Raw genomic sequence first — 23,891 nt, forward strand, 5'->3', positions numbered from 1 at the left:
ATCTTGTAATCTTTATAATTAAAGTATTTTTATAAGTAAATTCGACTTTTTTTTGGGGCCTCCGGCTGTGTGAAACATTATTTGCGTATTATTATTTATTTATTAAAGTTTTGTTATTATTTGTACCTATAGATTTATTATGTGACCAATGAATCAGATAGAAAAGGGATACCTATATTAATCATTCTTGTTAAAAAATTACTGACAGATATACTGTATAGATGTTTTGTTCAGGTATACCTATATAGTGCCAACAATTTATCTTTGAAATAGCGTAAAATTTATTTAAAGATATTGAATAGCCATAGTTAACTCCTTCAATTGACTTATACTGCTAACCGGTTGTTATTGTTATGTTTTATTTTACAATCTAGCTATAAATTTTCGTCGCACGAACTGTCATCTCCTATTTTATTTCCTTGGGAGAAGCATCATACTGGCTATCTGTATATCAAATTTCAGCCCGATCCAGTAGTTTGGGCTGTGGACAGATGAGACAAAACTTTGGGTTCTGATGAAATAGTTCTGGTCCTCATTGGGTTCGTATCCCACTTCTGACAAATCTTTTGTATGTGTAGCCAGGTAGGTATCAAACCGAACTAGTATAGTGAGCATTATTGTATTTATAATCTAATACATCATTACACACAACATCATTAATTATGGTTATTTATGTTATTTTGAACATTTATATATTTTCTCACTGTCATATGAAAAATACAAAAAAACCGTTATAGATGTCGTTCTACAGAATTCTTAAATTTTCTTTTCTTATGTTATCTCAATTATTATTTTAATATGCAAGCGTATCTATGTAACTGGAATCTGAAACCATTTCAATATTTTTCGTTTATCTATGTGGATAATGTCGTGCATTTGTGAATTTAATTATTTATGTCCTTTTTTATTTTAATGTATTGCTGTTGTTGTCCCAAGAAATATAAAATAAAAAATAAAATAACGCTCAAGTTTCTTTATTCGAACTTCTAGGGAGTAATAAAGGCTTTCTGAATTTCGTCAGGCACTGCCCAATAGAAGGTCAAGTCTTCTGCATCCGATATACAAAGTAATTTACATTTACAACCTCTTTATTAATATGTATGTTTATCCGTATAACAATAACAAGTGAATATGTAATGTACTTGTTATCATTGAGTTTGATTTGACAATGGTATACTTTCTTCACTTTAGGGTCTGTCCTAGGGGCAAGATTTCAGACTTTGGTCTACAAAACTGATTTTTTCTTCTTAAGAAGAGCCAGTCAGTTACATTCTCATATCAACCGAATTAATGTTAAATTTCATCTAAATCGGTTCAGGTGTGAAAAAGTCAGTCAGGCGAATAGAGTTTCTTTCATACAATATTAGTGACACCTATACAGTTCATATAAATTCTCGTATCGAAGTGTACGTAGGTAACTAAACTGTTCGGAAACCGCTTGACCGATTGCAATGAAATTTTTGTACAGGTACATTCTACGTATATGTGATTAGGTTGTCTAGTTTTAATATACTTACAATAATGCCACAGTGGACTTCAGCTAATTTAAAAATTCCCATATAGGACACAGGATTTCTATGACGGTTCAGGCCATAATCCGTAGTGGATTAAGGCCTGGCTGGCTAAGTGTGAATCTGCAGATGTCACATGTCGTCGAGCTTTTGATTCTTAGACATGCCGGTTTCTTCACGATGTTTTCCATCACCGTTTCGAGCAGTGGTGATGTATCTTAATAGGTGATGCGCAGATAAATTTAAAAATCTATTATTGCGCGGTTTTGCGTGGTACCCGGATAAAAATCCTGTGCTTATCCAGACTAATCTAAGATTTCTCTGTACCAAATTTCACACAGATACAAAAAGCTGTCTTCGCATAAAAGAGTAACAAACATCCAAACATCCATATTTAAAAAATCTCACGTTCATAATAATAGTAGGATAATTATATTATTGATAGCTTTGATCATAAGCCGCGGTAAATAGTACGCGGGTACACGTGCAAAGTTGCGCCCGCGCATTCCACACACGGTGACTGCTTGAGGTCAACCGAATCTCAAATTTCGTTTATTCACCAACTGTCAAAGTTTGGAAATTAGAATGTCGATTAAAAGGTCACAATTAATGTATTTTACATGTCTATGCCTAGAGTTTATCCCGCGACTATATCTATTTGAATTATGCTATGTATGCACTATGTTTTAAAATAATATTTTGATATTTTTTAAAATTTTGGTTTAATATCTACTTATTAAAGTAACCGATTTAAAAAAGATTACGGCTTATATTACCTTATTTTTATGAGTTATATTTGACAAGATTTTTTTCAAATCGACTCACATATTTTTAATTATGAAGATATAGCACACCAAGCAATTCCATTTCCATATATTATCAGTGAAAACCACAAACGAAATGGTCGATTCGTTTCAGAAATTCTGAAGACGAATCTGATATACGATGAAATCCCTCTTTTTCGTATATCCACAAACAGACGGCATTAAATAAAATTATTATATGCAAATAAATTGAAAATAATTTTTGAGTTTGTTTGTGCTTTATATCTCCACACAAGGTTACTAAATTATCTTTCACTTTTTACTTTAGAAGTTCTTTCTTGGCATTTGAAGACAACAAACTTACAAAAAACCTTTTTACTAGGAACAATGTATTATTGCAATCGTTATTTAAATCTTGTAGCCAACTATTCAAACAATAGCCTAGCCTCTCTATTAAACTCTAAGACAGACAGACAGAGTAATAACAAATGAATACTCGTACTTTCCGTAAATTCTTCTCTTTGATTTCATTAAATTCTACCAAAATGGTAGAAAACTATCCAAAAATTTAATAACCGACGATATAATATGCCAAAGCATAATTCTATAAAGTCTATTGGCAGCAAAGAATATAACTTACTGTAAATACATAATTTAAAAATACCTAATATGAAAATGTAGGGATTTTGAATAAACGCGGGTAAATTTTGGCGGCCTGTGGTCGCCATCTTGTCTAGGTGACATCTGTTTAAAATACATAAATATCAACTGTAACTTAATTTCAAAAACAAAAAGATAATTGTGTAATTTGACTAAATTAATTCGGATCCTTCAATTAAACGATAAGATTCGTCACAACATGCCAAGCAAATAAAGCACCACGGATTCAGAAACCACTGTTCATCTTCAGATATGGCAGCAAGACAACTTAATTTTCGGTAAATAAAATAAACGTTACAGAAATAAACATCTGTTGTCTCGAAGTGAAAAATTTTCAGGAAGTAGCACCAAGGTATGAGCATAGTTTTAATTGAATATGGTCAGTATTGGATGACATACAAGGTCGAGTATCTGATACAGCCTTCGGGTCATGCGAAAATGATACAAGAGATCCTATGAATGGTTTTATGTAATAATGTAAAACATTAAATCGGGTATAAAATCTCTTCATTGTAGGTTTTATGATAGGATAAATAGTTCTATAAAAATAGAAATGAAAAACAAGCATAATTTATATGTCTCAGTACTTTTTAGCACGAATTTATTAGCTATACCTGTATGTTTGTACATAAACAACTCCTTTAGACTCGTCTGATCCACTTCCTACGGATAGATTTAATTCAAACTCTGTGTATAAAGGAAACGCATTGCGTTAATTTCATGAGTTCATCTTATTAAAGTGATTAAATAATTTCCTTACATATAGGTATTCAGTATAAGATTAAGTCCGGTGATTTAGTTGATTTTATTAACTATGTCAATTTGTTCTTAAGCATAGTGCTGTTATTTTGACACGATACAGAACATGATTAATACATCGAATTTATCAATTTTTGTTTTTTTTTCATTCGCTGTAAATTATTAAGAGAATTCACAGTGAAGCATGGTGAAGTAAGCATCTACACCGATGTAACAGATCTATATTTTTCGATCCTTTTACATTATTTTTTAAATCTTTGTTTAGCATAATTTTTTATGAATTCAAACGTTCACAGTAATTCATAACACCATCCACATGCCCATATCGGTAATCACATTCTAAATGAAATGTAAGTGCACATACGCCAAGCCATTCATTAGAGTATAACGTTGTGTGCATAGCCTCTGTGTAGCGAGTCTATTAGTTTTTTTTTAATTAAAAAAAATGTTTAAAATTGTTGCCCTGTTCCTTTTGGGTAAGTTTTGGGAGAGATTTGAATATGTTATCTGTGTACTTAAAAAAAAGCGTAATAGCGTTTATTTTTTTTTGGAAAATGTTATAATTTCTTGTATAGGTGTAGTTTTGTTATATACTGGTTTTTCGCAAAATTTAAGGACTTAGAATAAGAATAATATAAGGGAACGAGGTGTTCAATTCTTTTAGACTTTTTTTATTTTCAAATAATGTCTGTTCTTTTCAACCGATTGATATGATTCTTTTTTTTGGATTTGAGTCGATATTTTTGATAATTTGGAGCGATACATGCCTTCAGGACGTCTATTAAGAATATATATTTTTTGTAAAATAAATTTTTTTTAAATCATTTAAGGCGTACTATCTATTTTACACGAAAATATTTTGTCATGTTCCGTTGTTTTTAAATAATAAGTCTTATACAAAAGTGTTTAAACTGAAGACAAATACATAAGAATTGAATTCTTCGTAATAGTTATAAGTTTGAAAAAATTAATTAATCATTAATTTTTATCTCATTAATAAGTGTGTGTTAAATTTCATCTGTTGCTATCGAAGCAATTTGGGATTTACAAAATAAAAAAGGTGTGTGTGCGATTCACACATGATAGAAGTGAAACTTCAGTAAATTGACAAAAGAATGAATAAAATAGTATGTATATTTCTGTCTCATTCTTTGCCGGCTTCATTCTACACATTTTTGTATTTGTGTCTCTTACCTGTCGTTTTTCCGTTGCATCAGGTTTGAAATCACAACGATTTTAAAGAAGTTTCACTTCAAAAAGCTCACACTTTATTATACTTTTTAATTAAATTTAATTAATAAAGAAAGCCAAAACCTAAATCTACTCTATACTCTATCTAAAAGCAGTTTAATCAAGAGACGAAAATAAATAAAATATAATAGTTTAAAAAAACTAAAAAACACGCTTTGACAAAAATCATATTTTGCAAATTGAAAACTGGAATAATTTTATCAAATTAGTGTATTGTCATCGGTCCTCAATAAATCTACAAAGTTTGAACGAAATCTGGCCGCTTAAAGTGGGTCAAAATCGCGCCCAAAGAAGTCGGTTACAAACAAACATACAGGTGAAGCTAATAAAAAGCGTGTAAAAATAGATATTATGAAATGAATTCGTCATCAAAACTTCAAAAACTTATAAAATGTTAACACAGATTCGAAGCGTGTAATTCTTCATCTATTTGTCTTTTTACACGCTTTTTATTAGCTTCACCTGTATGTTTGTATGTTTGTTTGTAACCGACTTCTTTGGGCGCGATTTTGACCCACTTTAAACGGCCAGATTGCGTTCAAACTTTGTAGATTTATTGAGGACCGATAACAATACACTAATTTGATAAAATTATTCCATTTTTCAATTTGCAAAATATGATAAAAGCGTGTTTTTTAGTTTTCTTAAACTATTATAATATATTATATTACAGCGCTCACGTCGGTCATAAGTCAAGCGCCCTACGATTACTACCATGTGCTGCATCTACCCCACAACCCACCGCTATACCCCGTGTTCCAGAAACCTCCACCCACACAGTTCAGCTGCGCTGGCCGTTCCCGGGGGTATTATGCTGATGTCCAAAGCGGTTGTCAGGTAATACATAAATAAAGCTAGCTAATTGACCGTTTCTTGGCATAGTGGTCAACACTTGAGCGTAGAACCAAGGGATCCTGGGTTCGATTCCCGGAGTGGACTCAAAAAAGGCTCGGTCTGCCAGGACACAGAAGGCTGATCACTTACTTGTCCGTAAAGAAAATTGATCAGTGAATCAGATGTATATCATCCGCCTCATACCCCACTAGGGGACACGGGACTTCATTTATAACCTAGCTGATTCGACAAAATTTTACCAGGAATCTCTTATATTATAATCTTAGGGTTGCCAACTCTTATTAGAAAAAGTAGTGTTGATTTAAAAGGAGGAAAAGTAAGTGGACTTATAAAATAGACTAAAGTTAGTAAATAATCGACTTTTTTGGTTATCATAGTAACCTATGTATGTATGCTTTATTTATGGACTAGAGTTATAAACTTGTGTAAAAAGAAGTATTAAAGCATCGTATTTTAATGTTGAGGATTGTAAAGATAGTGTACGGTTGGCAACCCTAAGGACAGTCCTATCACTTAGTGGTAAAAAGTTCGAAGCGTTTACTAAATGCGCTTTCAAGGATAGCGTTCACAAACTTCGGGCCCAATCAGATCTGTATACATACATCTGTATACATATCAACGTATCCTGTTATTTAGCATCTGTTTCTATAGATCCTATTGGGCTACTCTGGTATATGTATAAGCTACATCACTGCCAAGTTGGGGTTTTCCATAAATTACATCATATGTAAAGGGAGGGGAAAGGGAGGGGGAAGGTAGGATATAACCTCAAATGTGTTACGTTACGTTACGTTAAGGGAAGGGGGAGTCAAAACATTTGTGACGTCACATGTTAACATTTAAATTATGTCGCGACTACGATTCGAAACACAAAATTGACGTAATTGATTTAAAAATCAACATGACTTGTTCTTTAGATATTATACAAAATACCTGCTTTAAATTTAAAATGTGTGACGTCACATTAAAGGTGTAGGAAATAGGGGCATAAAAATGTGTGACGTCGCATCAGGGAAAGAGGAGGAGGATGAGGGAAGATCTTCAAATGTGACAAAGACAAAGGAGATGTTAATATATCGATGACCTTAAAGAGTAACAAACACATTACAAATTTAAGAGTGTCAAAAAGTTCTTAAGATTTCCACATTAACGCATGGCCCCATTCCCAATGAAATGGTTACTTCATCCAAAGCTTTCCGATCGAAATGTTAAGAAATTATGATCAAAATGTTATATGAATTTTAATTTTTTTTTTTTTTTTAGTTTTATAGCATTGAAATGCTTTCTTAATCATCTCAATAGATAGCGTGGGGTGCCCCTTAGGCACATGAAACCGAAAGAGTAGAAGAAATTCGATTAGTGTGGCAGGATCACGGGTGGCCGAGAGGCTAGGCGTTGCTACGGTTAGGCAAAAATGCAGGTTCGAATCCTGCCTCGTGATCAAATTTTTTCTATTCTTTCAAAAATTTCTCAGGTTATACGAATATAATACATATTAGCTTTTGCTGTCTGAAAGAGAACTTGATTAAAATAGTATAATAACGGCTAACACTAAACATTCTAAAACCAATATCATCTATACAAATATCCTTTCAGGCGTACCATTTCTGTTGGCGGCAACATCTAGTTAGTACCGACTTGTGCACCAACGGAACTTTGTTTAATGAACAATTCCAGGTAAACAAACATAGTATTGATGGGTAATTTTTTTCTTAATGTCTTATAATGAAAGCTAGTTTAACTATTTTACACTTAGAGACTAGACTTAGTCTTAGAGATGTTCTGTCTGAGGTTATTTTGGGATAATATTGAAGAATTATGTATGAAAATATTTTCATTTATTATGCTATAAGCGGGCAACTGAGCTGGAGCTTGATTTCACCACCGCTCATAAACATTCGCAGAGGTAGTATCTTCGCGAATGGGCTGCCTGCTTTTAAGGGGAAAGGGGTAAGGAAAGGTTTGACAACTGGAAAGAAGAAATAGTCTGGGGAGGGTGAGGAAATCGAATCGGGCTTCCAGCTCCCCCACACACCGTACGAAACACAATAGCACTTTTTTATGTCATAGCGGGCAACTGCTGGTGGTTCGCCTGATGGTAAACGATCACCACCGCCCATGAACATTCGCAGAAGCATAGACCTCTGTGAATGCGCTGCCCGCTTTTAAGGGATAAGGAAAGGATTGATGAATGGAAAAAGGAATGGACTGGGAAGGGCTAGGAGGAGGAAATAGGCCTCCGATACGTTACTATTTCACGCCAATCTTTTGTTGGGATGCGGTCGACTTTCAAACTCACTCTTCAACTTTATAATCCACTAGCTGCGCCCCGCGGTTTCACCCGCCTAAGTCTGCATCCCGTAAGAATATTGGGATAAAAAATTGCCTATACGTTATTCTAGTTGTCCAGCTATGTACGTACCAAATTTCATTGCAATCGGTTCAGTAGTTTTTATGTGAAAGAGCAAAAAACATCCTTACAAACTTTCGCATTTATAATACTAGCTGCGCCCCGCGGTTTCACCCGTGTAAGTCCGTATCCCGAAGGAATATCGGGATGAAAATTTGCTCATATGTTATCGCAGTTGTTCAGCTGTCTACGAACCTAAATTTCATTGCAATCGGTTAAGCAGTTTTTGCGTGAAAGAGCAACTAACACACACACACATCCTTACAAACTTTCGCATTTATAATATTGTAGGATAGGATAAGATTTATATATTAATAGATTAGAATAATTACTGGTCTCTGTGAAAAATTATATTCTTTTATATTGCTATTATTCTTACATTATTTTCATTTCAGGTTTGTGATCACTTCTATAACGTAAGATGTGGCTCGCCGTATGAAGACCTGTAGTATTGAATTAAATATTTATTGTGAATTAAAACATATATTTATTATAAATTGGTGATTTCATTTTCATAATAACAACTCGTCTTGGTTCCGCTAGGGGACATAAAATAAATTATAGCGTTTATGCTGGTAGCATATTGTGTGACGATGTTCAGCAGTTTTTGAGTCGAAACCATCAAATCTACGTGATTAATCTAATATATAAAATTCTCGTGTCACAGTTTTCGTTGCCAAACTCCTCCGAAACGGCTTGACCGATTCCTCTGAAATTTGGTAAGCATATTGGGTAGGTCTGAGAATCGGCCAACATCTATTTTTTATCCCGATATTCTTACGGGATACGGACTTACGCGGGTGAAACCGCGGGGCGCAGCTAGTAATACTATAGATATTTTAATATAAGCTACTATTCCTAACGTCTTGATGTACAGTCATTATGTTTCCAATAATTTTTAACCGAGTTCAAATGTAATAATTTTGTATTGTAAGGACTGGAGCATTGTCAATTAAAAATGTGAACATAAATCGGTAAATCTAGACATTGCTGTGGTAACAATCATAACGAAATAAGAACATCCAAATTTGAAGTCGGTTGAACATGGAATACACACATGAAGGGTTCAATAAAAATACCATTTTACTAAAGACATTTAATATAAAAAGACATCAAAAATTATCACATTTCTAATTCTTATACAGACAGGTAACAAAACATAAATCTGTCAAATTTTATATTATAAATGTTTGTAGTCATTACACGTTATTGCTGAGTATTTATAAAATGGCAGTGTTTTTTTGGAATATTCGAAGATAGATAATATAATATTTGTAAATAGAAATTGATTGATTTATTTTTTGCTATGTTATATAGCATAGCAACTGTTTCATTTAAATAATACATTTTCAGATAATAAGATATAACGATGTGGTACAAAATGCGATAAAAAGAAAGCGATTTATTAACAGAATTTCAAGGTGACATAAGGGTTAAGCTAGCTCTAATATAAACAGTTTTGGCAGTTTAAGTTCTTAATATTTACACTAACACCTACATTCTAATTAATATAAGTACAGTTACACATTATTTTAACAAATAATATTCATATTAAAATGTCAAATTTCTTGACTTTGTGATGAAAAATAATATGCAAAAAGTTGCGATATTGTCTGTTATATAATTTATTATAGAGTATTTTAAATGGTTTAAAAAATCTTATATACATAGACTGTATTTATTTCAAATGTAATATGTTATATGAATACAATTCATATTAGATATTTTTAATTAATATTCAATAAACAAGCGATAATTATCTCAGTTTTAGGTTTGTATTAAAAAAATATTTATATACTTTTGCCTCTGAATCTGTAATATATATTCCAAAACTCACATCCTATTTATGGATTATGACTTGTGACATTCCAAAATAAAAAAAAAAAAATACGTCAAACGTTCAAACTCATTGCGAACAGACATAACACCGTGAAAATGACATTGACAGTTGCAGTATCTGCCGCACTCTTCCCACCACGTTCTTCTATCTCGTTCTTCTTATTGACCAGTTCTATTTCGTCGAGAATTCTCTTTTCCTCTAAAGCGATGAGTGTCGCCTCGTTTATGGTCCTCATAAGATTATAGTTGGAATAAGTTTCCTCTGGTAAACGTAAGTGCAGTCGGTTGTTTGAAACCACGTAAGCGGTCCGTCTGCTGAGGTTTTCTATGCGGTTAGCTGGAAATTGTTGTGAATGAATAGATTGGATTCGATTTTTAAATTGTGATAACTGGACTTCGCGGGGAATATTAATATTAACAGATACCAGATTTTGTATTTAAGGTATATAAATGTATGAGTTGTTGTAGATATATTAATTATAATGGGTTCTTTTCTTATATCCCTGTGCAAGCAGGAAATTTATGATTTTATTTACCTATGTATGATCTAACATTTAATTATATATTGCATTGATAAATTCTATCATAAGAGTTAGAATAAATTATAAGTGTGTAAAAATACATACCATCCGGTAACTTCAAGGTTTTCAACGCCTCCTGTAAAATCGGTTCATCGACAATCTTGTTGTATCGTTCAACGAAATCAACATATGCATCCGTCTCGCTCTCGCACGCGCCGCGGAAGTCGTCCGTGTCTATACTCCACACCATGAGCCCGCCAAGACCGTAGTCTATGGCCATTCTGAAGAAAAAAAATTTCAATAGTCAGTATGCGTTGGGCGGAATTTAGAATTTGTGTATAAGATTTGAATTTATAATAATTTCAATGATATTACAATTTGATTGCTTTATAATGAACTCCTTTATATAATAATACTATTATAAACCTTTATTAGATGTTGTTGTACGTTGTATGTAATAAAAATTAAAAATGCATACATATATCCTTACTCGTCCTTTCCTCACTAATATTATATGCGAATGCGTTGTTTTTTGTTTGTTGTGTGTGTATTTTTATTTTCCTTCGACGCGGTTGAAGCCGCGGTTTACAAAGCTACATATTTTTTATGTTTAATACCATTGACGGCATCTTTAAATATTACCGGTATGGCCGAAAGATGAATCCCGAAGCTTTTAAATATTTGAACAAACACAGTATACTCCACATCAAAATATTTAAAGCTAGTATAATGTTCAAATTGTTGCTTAGTGATTGTTTCAACCTGCCTGAAATAATCACTAGCCAACACTAGCCTGAACCCTCATAGCCTGTGTCCCAGCTGAGGGAATGTATGTGGGGTGATGATGATGATGTTTTCAGTACTAGCGGTCTGATCCATTTCCTCAATAAATGGGCTATCTAACACTGAAATAATTTTCCAAATCGAACCAGTCTTCCTGAGCGCGTTCAACCAAACAAACTCTTCAGCTTTCTAATATTACTAGCTGCGCCCCGCGGTTTCAACCGCCTAAGTCCGTACCCCGTAGGAATAACGGGACAAAAGTTACCTTTTCATTATTCCAGTTGTCCAGCTGTCTATGTACCAAATTACATTGCAATCGGTTCAGTGGTTTTTGCGTGAAAGAGCAACAAACACACACACATCCTTACAAACTTTCGCATTTATAATATTAGTAGGACTATAGATACTCACTTCACTTTAATGGCAATAGACCTCGCGTTGTCATATGAGATGACGCGGGCGCCGTCCCGCAGGTAGGGGGTGGAGGTCTGCTCGTGCCAATGGTGCGTCCATTCTGTTGATTTGTTCGTTGTCTCCATGCATATCTATGGAAAATAGGCGCAGATTTTAGTGACGTGAAAAATCGAGGACAATTATGATGATTTACTCGTGTTGGTCAGATTTTAAAGTTGTTTTAAAAACGGTTTTTAAACGAATAAAAAAAGGTTCTGTTTTTTCGTGATTGTTACCTCCTATCTTTTACTGGGCGACAATTCTTCTTTTATTAAAAAGCCGGTGACTCCTATGTACATTTAGTCTAGTTCTGAAAATATTATCCGGTTTAGGTTTTAGTTAAAAATAAATTATTTATTAGATTTTTAGAAGTACCAGTACAGATACAATGGTAGTTAGAAATATAAACGCAGAAACAAATGAATGAATATATTAAAATTGTGAATATTTCAAGTGGCATATTGAGCAGGAATTAAATTTTAGGTCCACTACAACTGTTTTAGTACACACATTTTTGTAGGTACAAGTGTCCAGGTTTTCATTTTACGATTCTAATAACAACTTTAAAGACATTTACATCTTCTAATATATAAAATTCTCGTGTCACAGTTTTCGTTGCCATACTCCGAAACGGCTTGAGCAATTTTGATGAAATTTTTTGTGCTTATCCGGTATCTATGAGAAACGGCCAACATCTATTTTTCATCCCCCTTAATGATAAGAATAAGGCAGAACAGCGTTTGCCGGCAACTAGTATACATATATAATAGTAAGTAAGTACCTATATTCTATGAGAACTTAAACCTTCAAAATAACAAATCAAAAGTTCGTTACAGTTTGATTAGTTATTCGTACCATTGCTATTATTTTTTGCTTCTAGACAATATCCAAGCTGTGAAATCAGTTCCTCCAACGGGCAAAACGAATTTCTTCCACACATATTCAGATTTAAGACATGAAATATTTTCCATTTTAATAATCAAGCAACACACGAACGTCAACACCAATCAATACCCGACTCTAACCCCATAACAATAAAGTTCATAACAAACCTCGTTATATCCCAAAAACCCAGCCTCCTTCGTGAACGGGCCAGGGAATCCGCTACTCTTAACAGCTGTCACTCCGAACAGTATCTTCTTAACTCCAGGGTTCTCGAGGTAGAAGCTGCGTCCATACATCGGCAGACCCAGGACCATCTTATAGGGGCTAACGCCATGGGCGAGCATGTATTTTATGGTGTATTCCTGGAAAGTTTTATTGTAGTCATTCATTTATTATGTTTACTTTTTCTGGCCGATGTGTTTTATATTATGGTACATCCCAGTGTCAGTTAAAGATTTCAATTTAGGAGTTTGTTTAGTCTAGAGAGATATACGTTTTGTCATCGGCTATTCTATTCCTACTAATATTATAAATGCGAAAGTTTGTAAGGATGTGTGTATGTTTGTTACTCTTTCACGCAAAAACTACTGAACCGATTGCAACGAAATTTAGGTACGTAGACGGCTGGACAACTGGAATAACATATAGGCAACTTTTTATCCCGAAATTCCTACGGGATACGGACTTACGCTGGTGAAACCGTAGGGTGCAGCTAGTATATCATAAATAGTTTTAAGATAGCAAGAGATTTTAATTATTGATCATGCGTCATAACGATGCGTTGGAATGCACGTAAGCAAAATTCTATTCTACACCTGATAGGTCGCTTAGCAGCTTAAGATTTTTTAGTATTAAGCAAATAGCTACAAAAGAGCTATATATAGCTGCGAATCGGGTCGCACTGCATAGGTGCACACGGCTGCAGGTTTTAATGTGAAACGTATATACCAGCCAGACAGTTTTAGTGTTAAAAATTGAAAGAAAACCAGATTCAGTTGGTGTGAATATCTTAACAGCAGCGTCGTACCTATTTTCGCTAATAATGGCAATAAATTCTACGATGAATAGTTTAGCAGTTGTAATGTAAGACGATACAGAACAATTCTTAACGCTCCGATTCTCTGACATGTTACCACCGCGTACGGTACCGATTTCAAAGACGTACATACGAACCCCGTCTCATGATCGATTTTTTTCTGTTCTTTTTATTTTCCGTTACAATTTTAACTCTAATTATATTTAAAATTAGGTTTTTTTTATGTCACAGTCGGCAATGGAGCTGGTGGGACGCCTGATGGTAAACGCCCATGGACATTTGTAGAGGCGTAAGGTCGATTGCAGACGTTACGCCTCTACAAATGGATTGCCGACTTTCAATTGGGAAGGGATTAGGAAAGGATTAGGATAAAGGAATAAAGGAAAGGACTGGGAAGGATAAGGAAAAGGGTATGGGCCTCCGGCTCCCCCACTCACCGTACGAAACACAATAGCAAGCTATTATTTCACGCCGGTTTTCTGTGGGGGTGTTTTTTCTGCTCTTTATATTTTCCGTTATAATTTTAACTCTAATTATATTTAAAATTAGGTTCAAAGTACACTTACCACACTCAAAACATCCTGATCATTAGTACCCCGGAGCGGCGCATTGGCGCCGACCACGCCGTCCCAGGTGCCGTGATAGTCGTAACACATCATGTGGATGAAATCCAGGTAGCGGCTCAGCTTGGCCAGGTCGTACGCGGCGTCCATTGTCTCCTTACCGGCCCCGAGCGCCGCAGTCAGTATGTAGCCGCGAGGCTCGAACGCGTCCTTTAATTCCTGGAGACAATATGCGATAAGATTTTGACTTGAAGTTCTGAGATTGAAGATTGGTAGTTGCTGGCGGATAAGTGGAGAATCCCTATACTTCATTTTACAAACATTGCACAAACGGTGTATGTTATAACACATTAAAGATTATGTAGATAAGATGTACAAAAATCGATATTTTTTTAATAATGCATTTAAATACATTAATTTAAAATGATTAAACATACATATATAAAGACACTACACACACTATCATGCATTTAGCACACACATGGCCGAATTTAACCACTAGATGACTGACCATAAATATATGATCTAAGCTGGACGATGACCATGGTTACTGTCCTACTTCCTTCCTACAAGTAATATTATAAATGCATAAGTTTGTAAGGATGTGCGTGTGTTTGTTAATCTTTCACGCAAAAACTACTAAACCGACTGCAATGAAATTTGGTACGTGGATAGCTGGACAACTGAAACAACATATAGACAACTTTTTATCCCGACATTCCTACGGGATACGGACTCACGCGTGTGAAACCGCGGGGCGCAGCTGGTAAGATATATATACAATACTATTATTATACTACTCTTTGATAACATACCTTCACCATAGTCACGTAATTAACTTTGTCTTCAGGATTGCCATCTCGTCTGGTCGGATATTCCCAATCCAAGTCGAGACCATCAAATTTGTACGTACTGTGAAAAAATAAATAAACGAGTGATGTTATCTCAGATACAGGGCACCCAAGATTTACCCGCTATCTCAGTTAGAGAGGTAACAACAGATTAAGTCAAAAGAATTGCCCGCAGCAACGCTCGCGCGTACAAAATTTCATCTGCTATTTTATTCCCTTTTAGGTGAATTTATCAAGATCCTTTCTAAGCGGATGCGTACGTCATAACATCTATCTGCATGCCAATGTTCAGCCCGTTCCGTCCAGTGGGCTGTGCGTTGATCACCATGTCAGTCATCTTTGAATTATATATATTTAGATTGCTTCCTCTCACTAACACAGGTAATTCAGTGATGGAACCTCAGCATGAGTTACAGTAATGGAAATTCACTAAGCCAGGTCCCACTTAACCACTGTTTAATTGTTTATATAAATTCCTAAATATATATTTGTGTAGCAATAACAAGTTGGAAGATATATTGTGACAAGCAATGTTAGTACATTGAGTTTTATGGTATCTGAGTATTAAAATAGAATATGAAATAAACCTACTCCAAGAAGACCATGACGCTCTGTATAAACTTCGCCCTGGATTCAGGGTTGGCGGCCATTTTGGAATATTTGGCGGAACCCTCGTTCCAGCCTCCGATAGCGACCGTCACTTTTAGGTGAGGGTACCTCTCCTTCAAAGCCACCAAGCGTTTGTATCCAGCTCTGCCGTAATCCTTCTCTAGGTCTTGCCAGGGGTCTGGAATTTAATAACAAATGTCATGTTCAAATTGAGTAATATTAATATAATTGAATGCAATTATATTAATTTTTCTAATGAAATGAAAACGAAAACAATACATATTTAGGTCCCACCTGCTCCTAAGCTTGTTCAGCTATAAAATAGAAACCAAAACATAAAAATAATATAGGACTGATAAGAAATCAAAAATGAGTCATAAGAAATCAAAAAATCATTACTACTCAAATATTAAACGTCTTAAAAGTACACGTTTATCAGTTATATGCAGCTGAAATTTAGTTCGTTTTAATTGTCTAATCTCGTTGCGAAATGAATAAAAAATACATATGCTTATATAAGTACTAGAAGCACGCCCCGGCTCCGACCGGGTAGTCTATCGTAATTAAAATAATATTAACTATCCTAAGTTGGATCAAACTGCTCATGGTGTGTAAATTTGATTGAAAATCGGTTGACTAGTTTAGGAGTCCACCGCGGACAAATAACGTGACACGTTAGATATTAATATATATGACAAAAACTTCTAGAAAAATTGTCCAACTCCCGTCCCTTCGTTTCCTGTGTTTTGACTATTTTAACGTTCCTGCGTTTCGTTAGTTAACAGGATAAGAGGACTGTGTCAATTTAACAGGATAACTCACCAAGGCTCTTTATGCTATGTGTATGTTCGTCCAGTCCAGCGAAGGAGTACACGAGGTGTGTGCAGAGGGAGGGTTCCAAGTCACTCAGCTCGAACTTCCCAGCTCCCGGGCGGTAGACCGCCCAGGTGGCCACGTAACAAACCACCACTTTGCCGTGCATCGGTCCTGGAAATAGATTTTTGAAGTGAAACTTCTTTAGAATCGTTGTGATTTCAAACGGAAAAACGACAGGTAAGAGACGCAAATACAAAAATGTGTAGAATGAAGCGGGCAAAGAGTGAGACAGAAATATACATACTATTTATATTACTGAAGTTTCACTTCTATCGTGTGTGAATCGCAGACACACCTTTTTTTTTGTATCACTACATATTATATAAGGTTTAAGGGTAGCCTGGTAGAGATTAGATTTAGACTTAAGGCCGCCTTTTGCTTATTTTCAATGTAATGTTCTGCTAGCTTGTTTGTTCCTATTAGCAATAAATAATATATTATAATAGTTTAAAAAAACTAAAAAACACGCTTTTATCATATTTTGCAAATTGAAAAATGGAATAATTTTATCAAATTAGTGTATTGTCATCGGTCCTCAATAAATCTACAAAGTTTGAACGAAATCTGGCCGCTTAAAGTGGGTCAAAATCGCGCCCAAAGAAGTCGGTTACAAACAAACATACAGGTGAAGCTAATAAAAAGCGTGTAAAAAATCATTCCATTTTCGTTTCATAAAATAAAATAAAGTCTCTTTCTCTGGCCCTCCCTATGTCCTTATTTATGCTTGTCTTTAAAACTACGCTACGGCTTTTGATGGTTTTTTTATATATAGAATGATTCAAGAGGAAAGTTTATACTATGATAAAATCTATTAAACGACTCCGAATTTAACGCGTGCAAAGCTGCGTGCATATTCTAATATTATATAAAAGAAAGTCGTGTAAGTAACACCAATAATAAGTTAAGAACGGCTGAACGGATGTTAATGGTTTCGGTTCGTTGTATTTATCTAGATTTATCTGTCCAGGATTCATCTTAGATAAGGATAATAGCTAAAATAACTGAACTATTTTAAAATCTGCATAGATGCAAAGATGCAGATTTGTGTGAGCAAATATAAAAAATTATAAATGACCAGTTAATTTTAAAGGATTTGCTCCTAATATTTGAATTATATCATGTGTTTGTCTGTTTTTTTCCGTTTATATCTCTACTCAGTATTATAAATGGAAATATAACTCTGTCTATCTGTCTCAGCGCCTAACCACTCAACCAATTTGGATAAAATTTTGTATAGATATAGTTTGAGTCATTAGAAAGGACATAGGATAAGTTTTATTCTGAAAATCCAACGGGAACGGAAACTATACTTTTTTCGTTTAACCAAGCGGGCAAAACCACGGTCGCAAGCGATATAATGTAAATCACTATCCCTTCGACCCGGCTTCGTCCATAGCACATATGTGTCACTCAGTGAAGTTGCAGGTTTCTAATGGTGAAAGAATTTTGAAATCGGACCCATGTGTTTGCTTGAATACGACACAAACATACAAAAAAATCCTTTTTATAATATTACTGTAGATAGTGTTCAAAGCAGGTTTTAAAATTTAAAGCACCTTGCCTATCAGAAATAAAAACATCGTAATTAAGAAGGTAAACGACTGTAATTAAACGTGATAAACAAATGAAAATGTTATAATTCTTATAATGCCCCATTATCTTTTGAGATTTATGTGTAAGGCGGAATAAAGGAAAACACGATACGTAGAAAGAATTACATAAATTTTTAGACACTCGCGTAAACACATGGAATTAAAAATAAATGGTAATTAAGATACAATACATCTTTTTAGTTCACTTCATTTATTATTGACAAACGAGCAATTCTTATATATATATATATATACTAGCGGAATCGGCTCCAACGATTTTCATGCAATTTAGTATATAAAGGGTTTCGGGGGCGATAAATTGATCTAGCTAGGAATTTTTTTAGAAAATGCCATATTCGTGTTTTATTCGTGTTTTTTTTTCCTGACATCTATTGGTGAATAATAATACTATTTTGCTTCGTAGATAGCTGGGCAACTGAAATAACACATAGACACTTTTTATACCGATATTCCTACGGGATACGGACTTACGCGGTTTCAACCGCGGGTCACAGCTAGTTTTATATAATAAATGAAGTGTATATATATATATTTTTTTTTTGTACAAAATATTAAATTTTGAACTAATTATTTACCTACTTGTAGGAGGCAGTCCTTAATTCCGTCGTTTTTTTGTCTGTATTACTTTTGATCTTTAGACTGGATGAACCGATTTTGATATTTTTTTTTAATGAAAGATGTTTTTTTTATGCGGTTTCGTTTTAATTTGGTACTTGAAGGCGGCAAAGATTTGTTAAAAACAGTCTAACGCTCTTTCCAAACACGTCAATTAATATTAAAGATCATTATATATACTTTATCTACATACAATAAAAAAAACAATTAAAATCCCATTAACCAAACTTCTCAATTTCAAAACAATAACAATGAGATAGTACGCAGGCGTCCGTGTAATTTTTATATGATTTTCTATGATAAAATACAGTTATTTGCTGTATAATTTTATGCTTCACGACATTATTCGCTAGAATGCGTAAAGCCTCTTTTTTCATGTGATAGTGCCCTAGATATGTTGTTATATACCCTTCTAATTGTTAACCCAGCTTTTCTGATGAGTTTGTTTGTTTGTTTGAACGCACTAATCACAGGAACTACAGAACCGATTTGAAAAATTCTTTCAGTTTTAGGTAGCACATTTATTGAGGAAGGCTATGGGCTATATATACACCACGGGCGAAGCCGGGGCGGACCGCTTCCGGATATATAGCCCATAGCCTAGTGTATGATATAACCTTTTTAGTCATTTTAGCTTCAGATTTGTTGGTTGCCTGGATGAGATTGTGTGAGTGATAAGTCTGCTTCGTGTGATGTATGTTTTTAGTTTTTGTTTTATTATTATTGAACTGTTGTTGGAATGTTCGCCGCACAATAATGTATTTAAAATGAAAACAAAAAGTGTCTTGATTCCATGTCGGGATTGTATTTCAATATAACATTTGCATTCTTTTAAAGATTCAATATGAAAAAATCTACATTTCATCTAAACAAAATATATCCTCTTTATAATAAATAAACACTATCGTGATGCAAATTGTAAAACCATCCCAATGAGCGAAAATGATCTCAGTGTAAAAGTAATTATTATTCTGTTACTAGCTGAGTCCCGCGGTTTCACCCGCGTACGTCCGTATCCCGTAGGAAAATCGGGATAAAAAGTTGCCTATATGTTATTCCAGTTGTTCAGCTGTCTACGTACCAAATTTCATTGCGATCGGTTCAGCAATTTTTGCGTGAAAGAGTAACAAACACATACATCACAACAAACTTTCGCATTTACAATATTACTAATATTCTCTCTGTCAAAATGGCAAAAATATGTTAAAAAAAATAGATTCTATCGCCATTGCTAATTTGTGCAAGAAACATTTTATGAGCTTAGCGCCCGTTTAATTCTTTTGTACCGTGCAAATGAATCATCTGTTTCTACTTCCTATTGGCGTAAAAATGAAAGCGTAACTTAGTAATCAAGGTAATTATTCAATAAAAATTGAATTACTACGTTGTAAATAAAACTAAACCACCTACAAATTGTCAGAAGTAGATCAAATTTAAATTGGACTACATGGTAGGCACCAGCTTCCAAATAAAAATAATCATAAAAATCAATTCAGCCAGTGAAAATTTATGTGGTAACACACACAAATAATAGTCAAAGTAATAGCAGCCTTTTTTGAAGTTGGTTGGAAAACTACTGAACCGATATTAATGAAATTTTTTGGACATAGACAACAATCAAAAATTAAAATTTTTACACAAAAATGAGATAGTTGTTAATGCAAGATTAATTTTATTATAATATACAAACAAAAATCTGCGTAATTCTTGTGAAATCGTGGGAAAAATATGCACTTATCTCTATCGTCATAATGGAAATTTCCAAACAAAATTTTACGATAAGATTACTATCGCTCGACGTGGTTAACATCTAATCCTAATTTCCTAATACATATTTATTTTTACATAAATAAAAAGTTCACAAAAATTGCATATTTTCATTTCATTATCAGTAAAGTGAGTAAGTACACAAGCTATATACGTATGCAACATTCTGACTCGTAAATCCTACTAATATTATAAATGCGAAAGTATATAAGGATATGTGTGTGTTTGTTGCTCTTTCACGCAAAAACTGCTAAACCGATTGCAATGAAATTTGGTAAGTAGACAGCTGGACAACTGGACAACATAGACAACTTTTTATCCCGACATTGGTACGGGATACAGTAGTCTCTTGTTTAAAATACAATTTGATGTTATTTTATTTATTTATACATACACACCGGCTAAATTACTCGCACAACCTTGACGAACCATATTATTTAATCCGCCATTCAATGATTTTCGAAATATTCATGGACAAACTAAAATTATAATTGTTTTCATTTAAACACACAGTAAACAACATTTTACATACTGCAATTTTTTTTATTTATTCGGCTATTTACTGTTTTGTCCGGGTTCGGAAGAGATTACTACTAAATGCTAAGGCCAATAAATATACTGCATATTTTTTTTGTACATAATAGTACGTAAGGTTATGCATAGACGTATTGAAATGTTATAAAACAAAATAAAATTATAAAAATATTTGATTTGCTTAGTGTATTAAATTGCAAACTAATAATAATTCACTGAAAATTACTGTTCATGACATTCCACGCATACGTTAAAAATCATCTTTTATACAAGTCGGTTAAATCGGATTACACCAAATGTGAACCAATTTGAAGCATCGTCACACGTAGCTCGACCAGTACTGGACAGAATATTAATACCCTGGTCACCTTGAAACCTTAACGGGTTGTCCATCTGCCCATGAATAATAAGCAAATATTATATAACCTATTGCAGTTTAACATGGTTTCGTTTTTTTTTTGTTTATTCCTTTTTTATTCTGGATTTACGATGTCTTGAAACTGTTTGAATTGAGCAACTGGCTAAGATATTGGGCTTAAGTATTGTCTATTTAAATAAACCAGTCATCGCGTAGTTATCGAAATTTCACTAAAATCCTAAACTTTGTCTTATATACTAGTATATGTGTGAGTGCTAAATGCATACTGCATAGTAGTGCGTGTTTTGTTTTCTTGTATTGTATATTTATAGTCTTTAAGGTATTATTAAAAGTACTAGCTGCGCCCCGCGGTTTCACCCGCGTAAGTCCGTATCCCGTAGATATATCGGGATAAAAAGTTGCCTGTATGTTATTCCAGTTGTCCAGCTATCTACGTACCAAATTTTCATTGCAATTGGTTCAGTATATTTTGCGTGAAAGAGTAACAAAAACATACACACACATCCTTACAAACTTTCGCATTTATAATATTAAGTAGTATCGTAGGAAGTCATCTTGTGGAATATGGGGTATGATAATATGATACATATTTTTATTCCACTAACATAATTAAACAGATTTGTGGGATAGATCGTGAAACCATTTTTCTAGATTAAAACTTAAGTCACCTCTAAGAATCTAAAAGAATATAAATTTATCTAGTAGTTTTCAATGCGTAGGTCTTTTCCAACAGATTAAGCTTTCAGAATAATAGATTGACATGTACGATAAATATTACCATACACATGAAGTTATCATAATGGAATTTTCTTAAAAGGGAATTAATTATTTTTATAATTACATTAGTGGTCTCGTGCGATGAATTATTAAATACCATTATCGTTAGTTATAACGATACTGTATATTTTCATTATTATTCACTTTTCATAATTTATTTTGTTTTCCTATTCATCATGTATATATTTATTATATTATCTCTACATATATACAATTCTCGTCACAATTAAAAACAAAAAAAAAACAATATTAAATACTCCTCCGAAACGGCTGGACCGATTCTGAACAAATATCGGAGAATCGGACATCAAACTCAAACAAGTTATGCAATTAGACTTCTTAATGATTATATTTATTGAGACCATAGCAGTGAACATTTAAATTCAAGGCCTAACTTGATATTTTAGGCATTCTCTGTTAGCAGAGTGTTTTATTACAGTGCACATTTGTCTCCGTCCTTTTTTTTTCCTCTCTATGTAAATTTTTCTTTGTGTAATCGTCTTAATTTGTAATTGTCATGTATTTAATGTGTTCTTTTAATAAACTTTTTATCTATCTATCTATCTATCTATCTATTATAGTGCTTTAAAACACTCACATGAATACAATCGAGAGGTATTTAAGCTTTTAAATCATAATGTGCAAATTTATCATCATATCGACCTTCAATCAATCAACATCGCTTATGCCGGGCTGGCCCGACTGCACTTTCTCTTTATAAAATTACATGACGCACGTTTTGTAACAGACTGTAGCAATAGTTAAGAACTAAAGCCTCTTTGTGTCAAATCTCCTTTCACTTACCTCCCAAGGTCTGGCCATCGAGGACTGCCGCCAAAACTATCACAATAAAAAAAGATAACCACAATTTTCCCACCATTTTGTTAACGATTTACTGGCCAGTTAAAATTCGAATTCAAATTTCGAATACGTCGTCGCGGTTCCGCGACATTCTTGCCGACTGTGTTGTTTGACATTTACACGACTTGTGGTTACCGTTCTTTGCTATGTACATGCAAAAATGTTCATTAAAACAACGCAGATAGATTCTAAAATGTATTGGTCCATGCAATTGCCGACTTGATTAATCATAGTGTATCTCATATAATTTTGCACTTTACCCGAACAGAAATAAGGTAGATTTTAGTTTGAATTTGTAAATTAGTGTTTCCTTATAGAAATATGTTCGTTATTGAAAGTGACTTTACCGGTTTCAAAGACTTGTAGTGTTGGAGTTTATATGATACTAATTATTCATTTTCAAGGAAATCGTTGGTATTATTCATGGAAAAATTTAATGAGTAATTTTTCGTATATAGTAATAAAAACTTTTTTTAATAATTGAATATACAGTTCAGGACTTTTACTAATTAATTTGAATGGTATTAAAATCAATCCTAAATCTAATAATATAAAGCTGAAGAGTTAGTTGGTTTGAACACGCTAATCTCAGTAATTACTGGACCGATTTCAATAATAATTTTACTGTTGAATATGAACGTGATCCTTGAGGGCAATTGACTACTCATGTACCACAGACGAAGCCGGGACGGACTGCTAGTATTTTTAATATTTCAACA

General features: G+C 33.8%; 2 protein-coding genes across 2 annotated transcripts; one reads left to right on the plus strand and one right to left on the minus strand.

Annotated features, from left to right (window-relative positions):
* The first annotated feature begins 4,037 nt into the window (after positions 1-4,037).
* LOC119836454 (U-scoloptoxin(01)-Cw1a-like) lies at positions 4,038-8,707 on the plus strand. Its single transcript, XM_038361783.1, has 4 exons — positions 4,038-4,170; positions 5,619-5,782; positions 7,397-7,477; positions 8,606-8,707. Exons 1-4 carry the CDS (start codon positions 4,140-4,142, stop codon positions 8,657-8,659), a joined length of 330 nt encoding a protein of 109 aa, XP_038217711.1. The 5' UTR covers positions 4,038-4,139; the 3' UTR covers positions 8,660-8,707.
* Positions 8,708-10,014: 1,307 nt separating this feature from the next.
* Positions 10,015-23,291, minus strand: LOC119836438 (probable chitinase 2). The gene is made up of 9 exons (XM_038361760.1): positions 23,116-23,291; positions 16,573-16,737; positions 15,733-15,928; positions 15,106-15,202; positions 14,294-14,509; positions 12,859-13,053; positions 11,765-11,898; positions 10,676-10,851; positions 10,015-10,386 (listed from the first exon to the last, which is right to left on the minus strand). The coding sequence occupies exons 1-9, from the start codon at positions 23,189-23,191 to the stop codon at positions 10,103-10,105; spliced, it is 1,539 nt and encodes a 512-aa protein (XP_038217688.1). The 5' UTR covers positions 23,192-23,291; the 3' UTR covers positions 10,015-10,102.
* Positions 23,292-23,891: the final 600 nt, after the last annotated feature.

The sequence above is a fragment of the Zerene cesonia genome, chromosome 24 (assembly GCF_012273895.1).
Source record: "Zerene cesonia ecotype Mississippi chromosome 24, Zerene_cesonia_1.1, whole genome shotgun sequence".
NCBI classification, from domain to species: domain Eukaryota; kingdom Metazoa; phylum Arthropoda; class Insecta; order Lepidoptera; family Pieridae; genus Zerene; species Zerene cesonia.

What these genes read in the sequence shown, in the direction of transcription:
- LOC119836454 (XM_038361783.1), top strand. Translation starts at nt 4,140, where the DNA reads ATGTTTAAAATTGTTGCCCTGTTCCTTTTGG. An exon ending in TGTTGCCCTGTTCCTTTTGG is followed by an intron (nt 4,171 to 5,618) that starts GTAAGTTTTGGG and finishes ATTATATTACAG; the next exon opens with CGCTCACGTCGGTCATAAGT. An exon ending in TGTTTAATGAACAATTCCAG is followed by an intron (nt 7,478 to 8,605) that starts GTAAACAAACAT and finishes TTTTCATTTCAG; the next exon opens with GTTTGTGATCACTTCTATAA.
- LOC119836438 (XM_038361760.1), bottom strand. Translation starts at nt 23,191, where the DNA reads ATGGTGGGAAAATTGTGGTTATCTTTTTTTATTGTGATAGTTTTGGCG. An exon ending in ACATAGCATAAAGAGCCTTG is followed by an intron (nt 15,929 to 16,572) that starts GTGAGTTATCCT and finishes ATTAAATTCCAG; the next exon opens with ACCCCTGGCAAGACCTAGAG. An exon ending in ATCAGGATGTTTTGAGTGTG is followed by an intron (nt 13,054 to 14,293) that starts GTAAGTGTACTT and finishes AAAACTTTCCAG; the next exon opens with GAATACACCATAAAATACAT.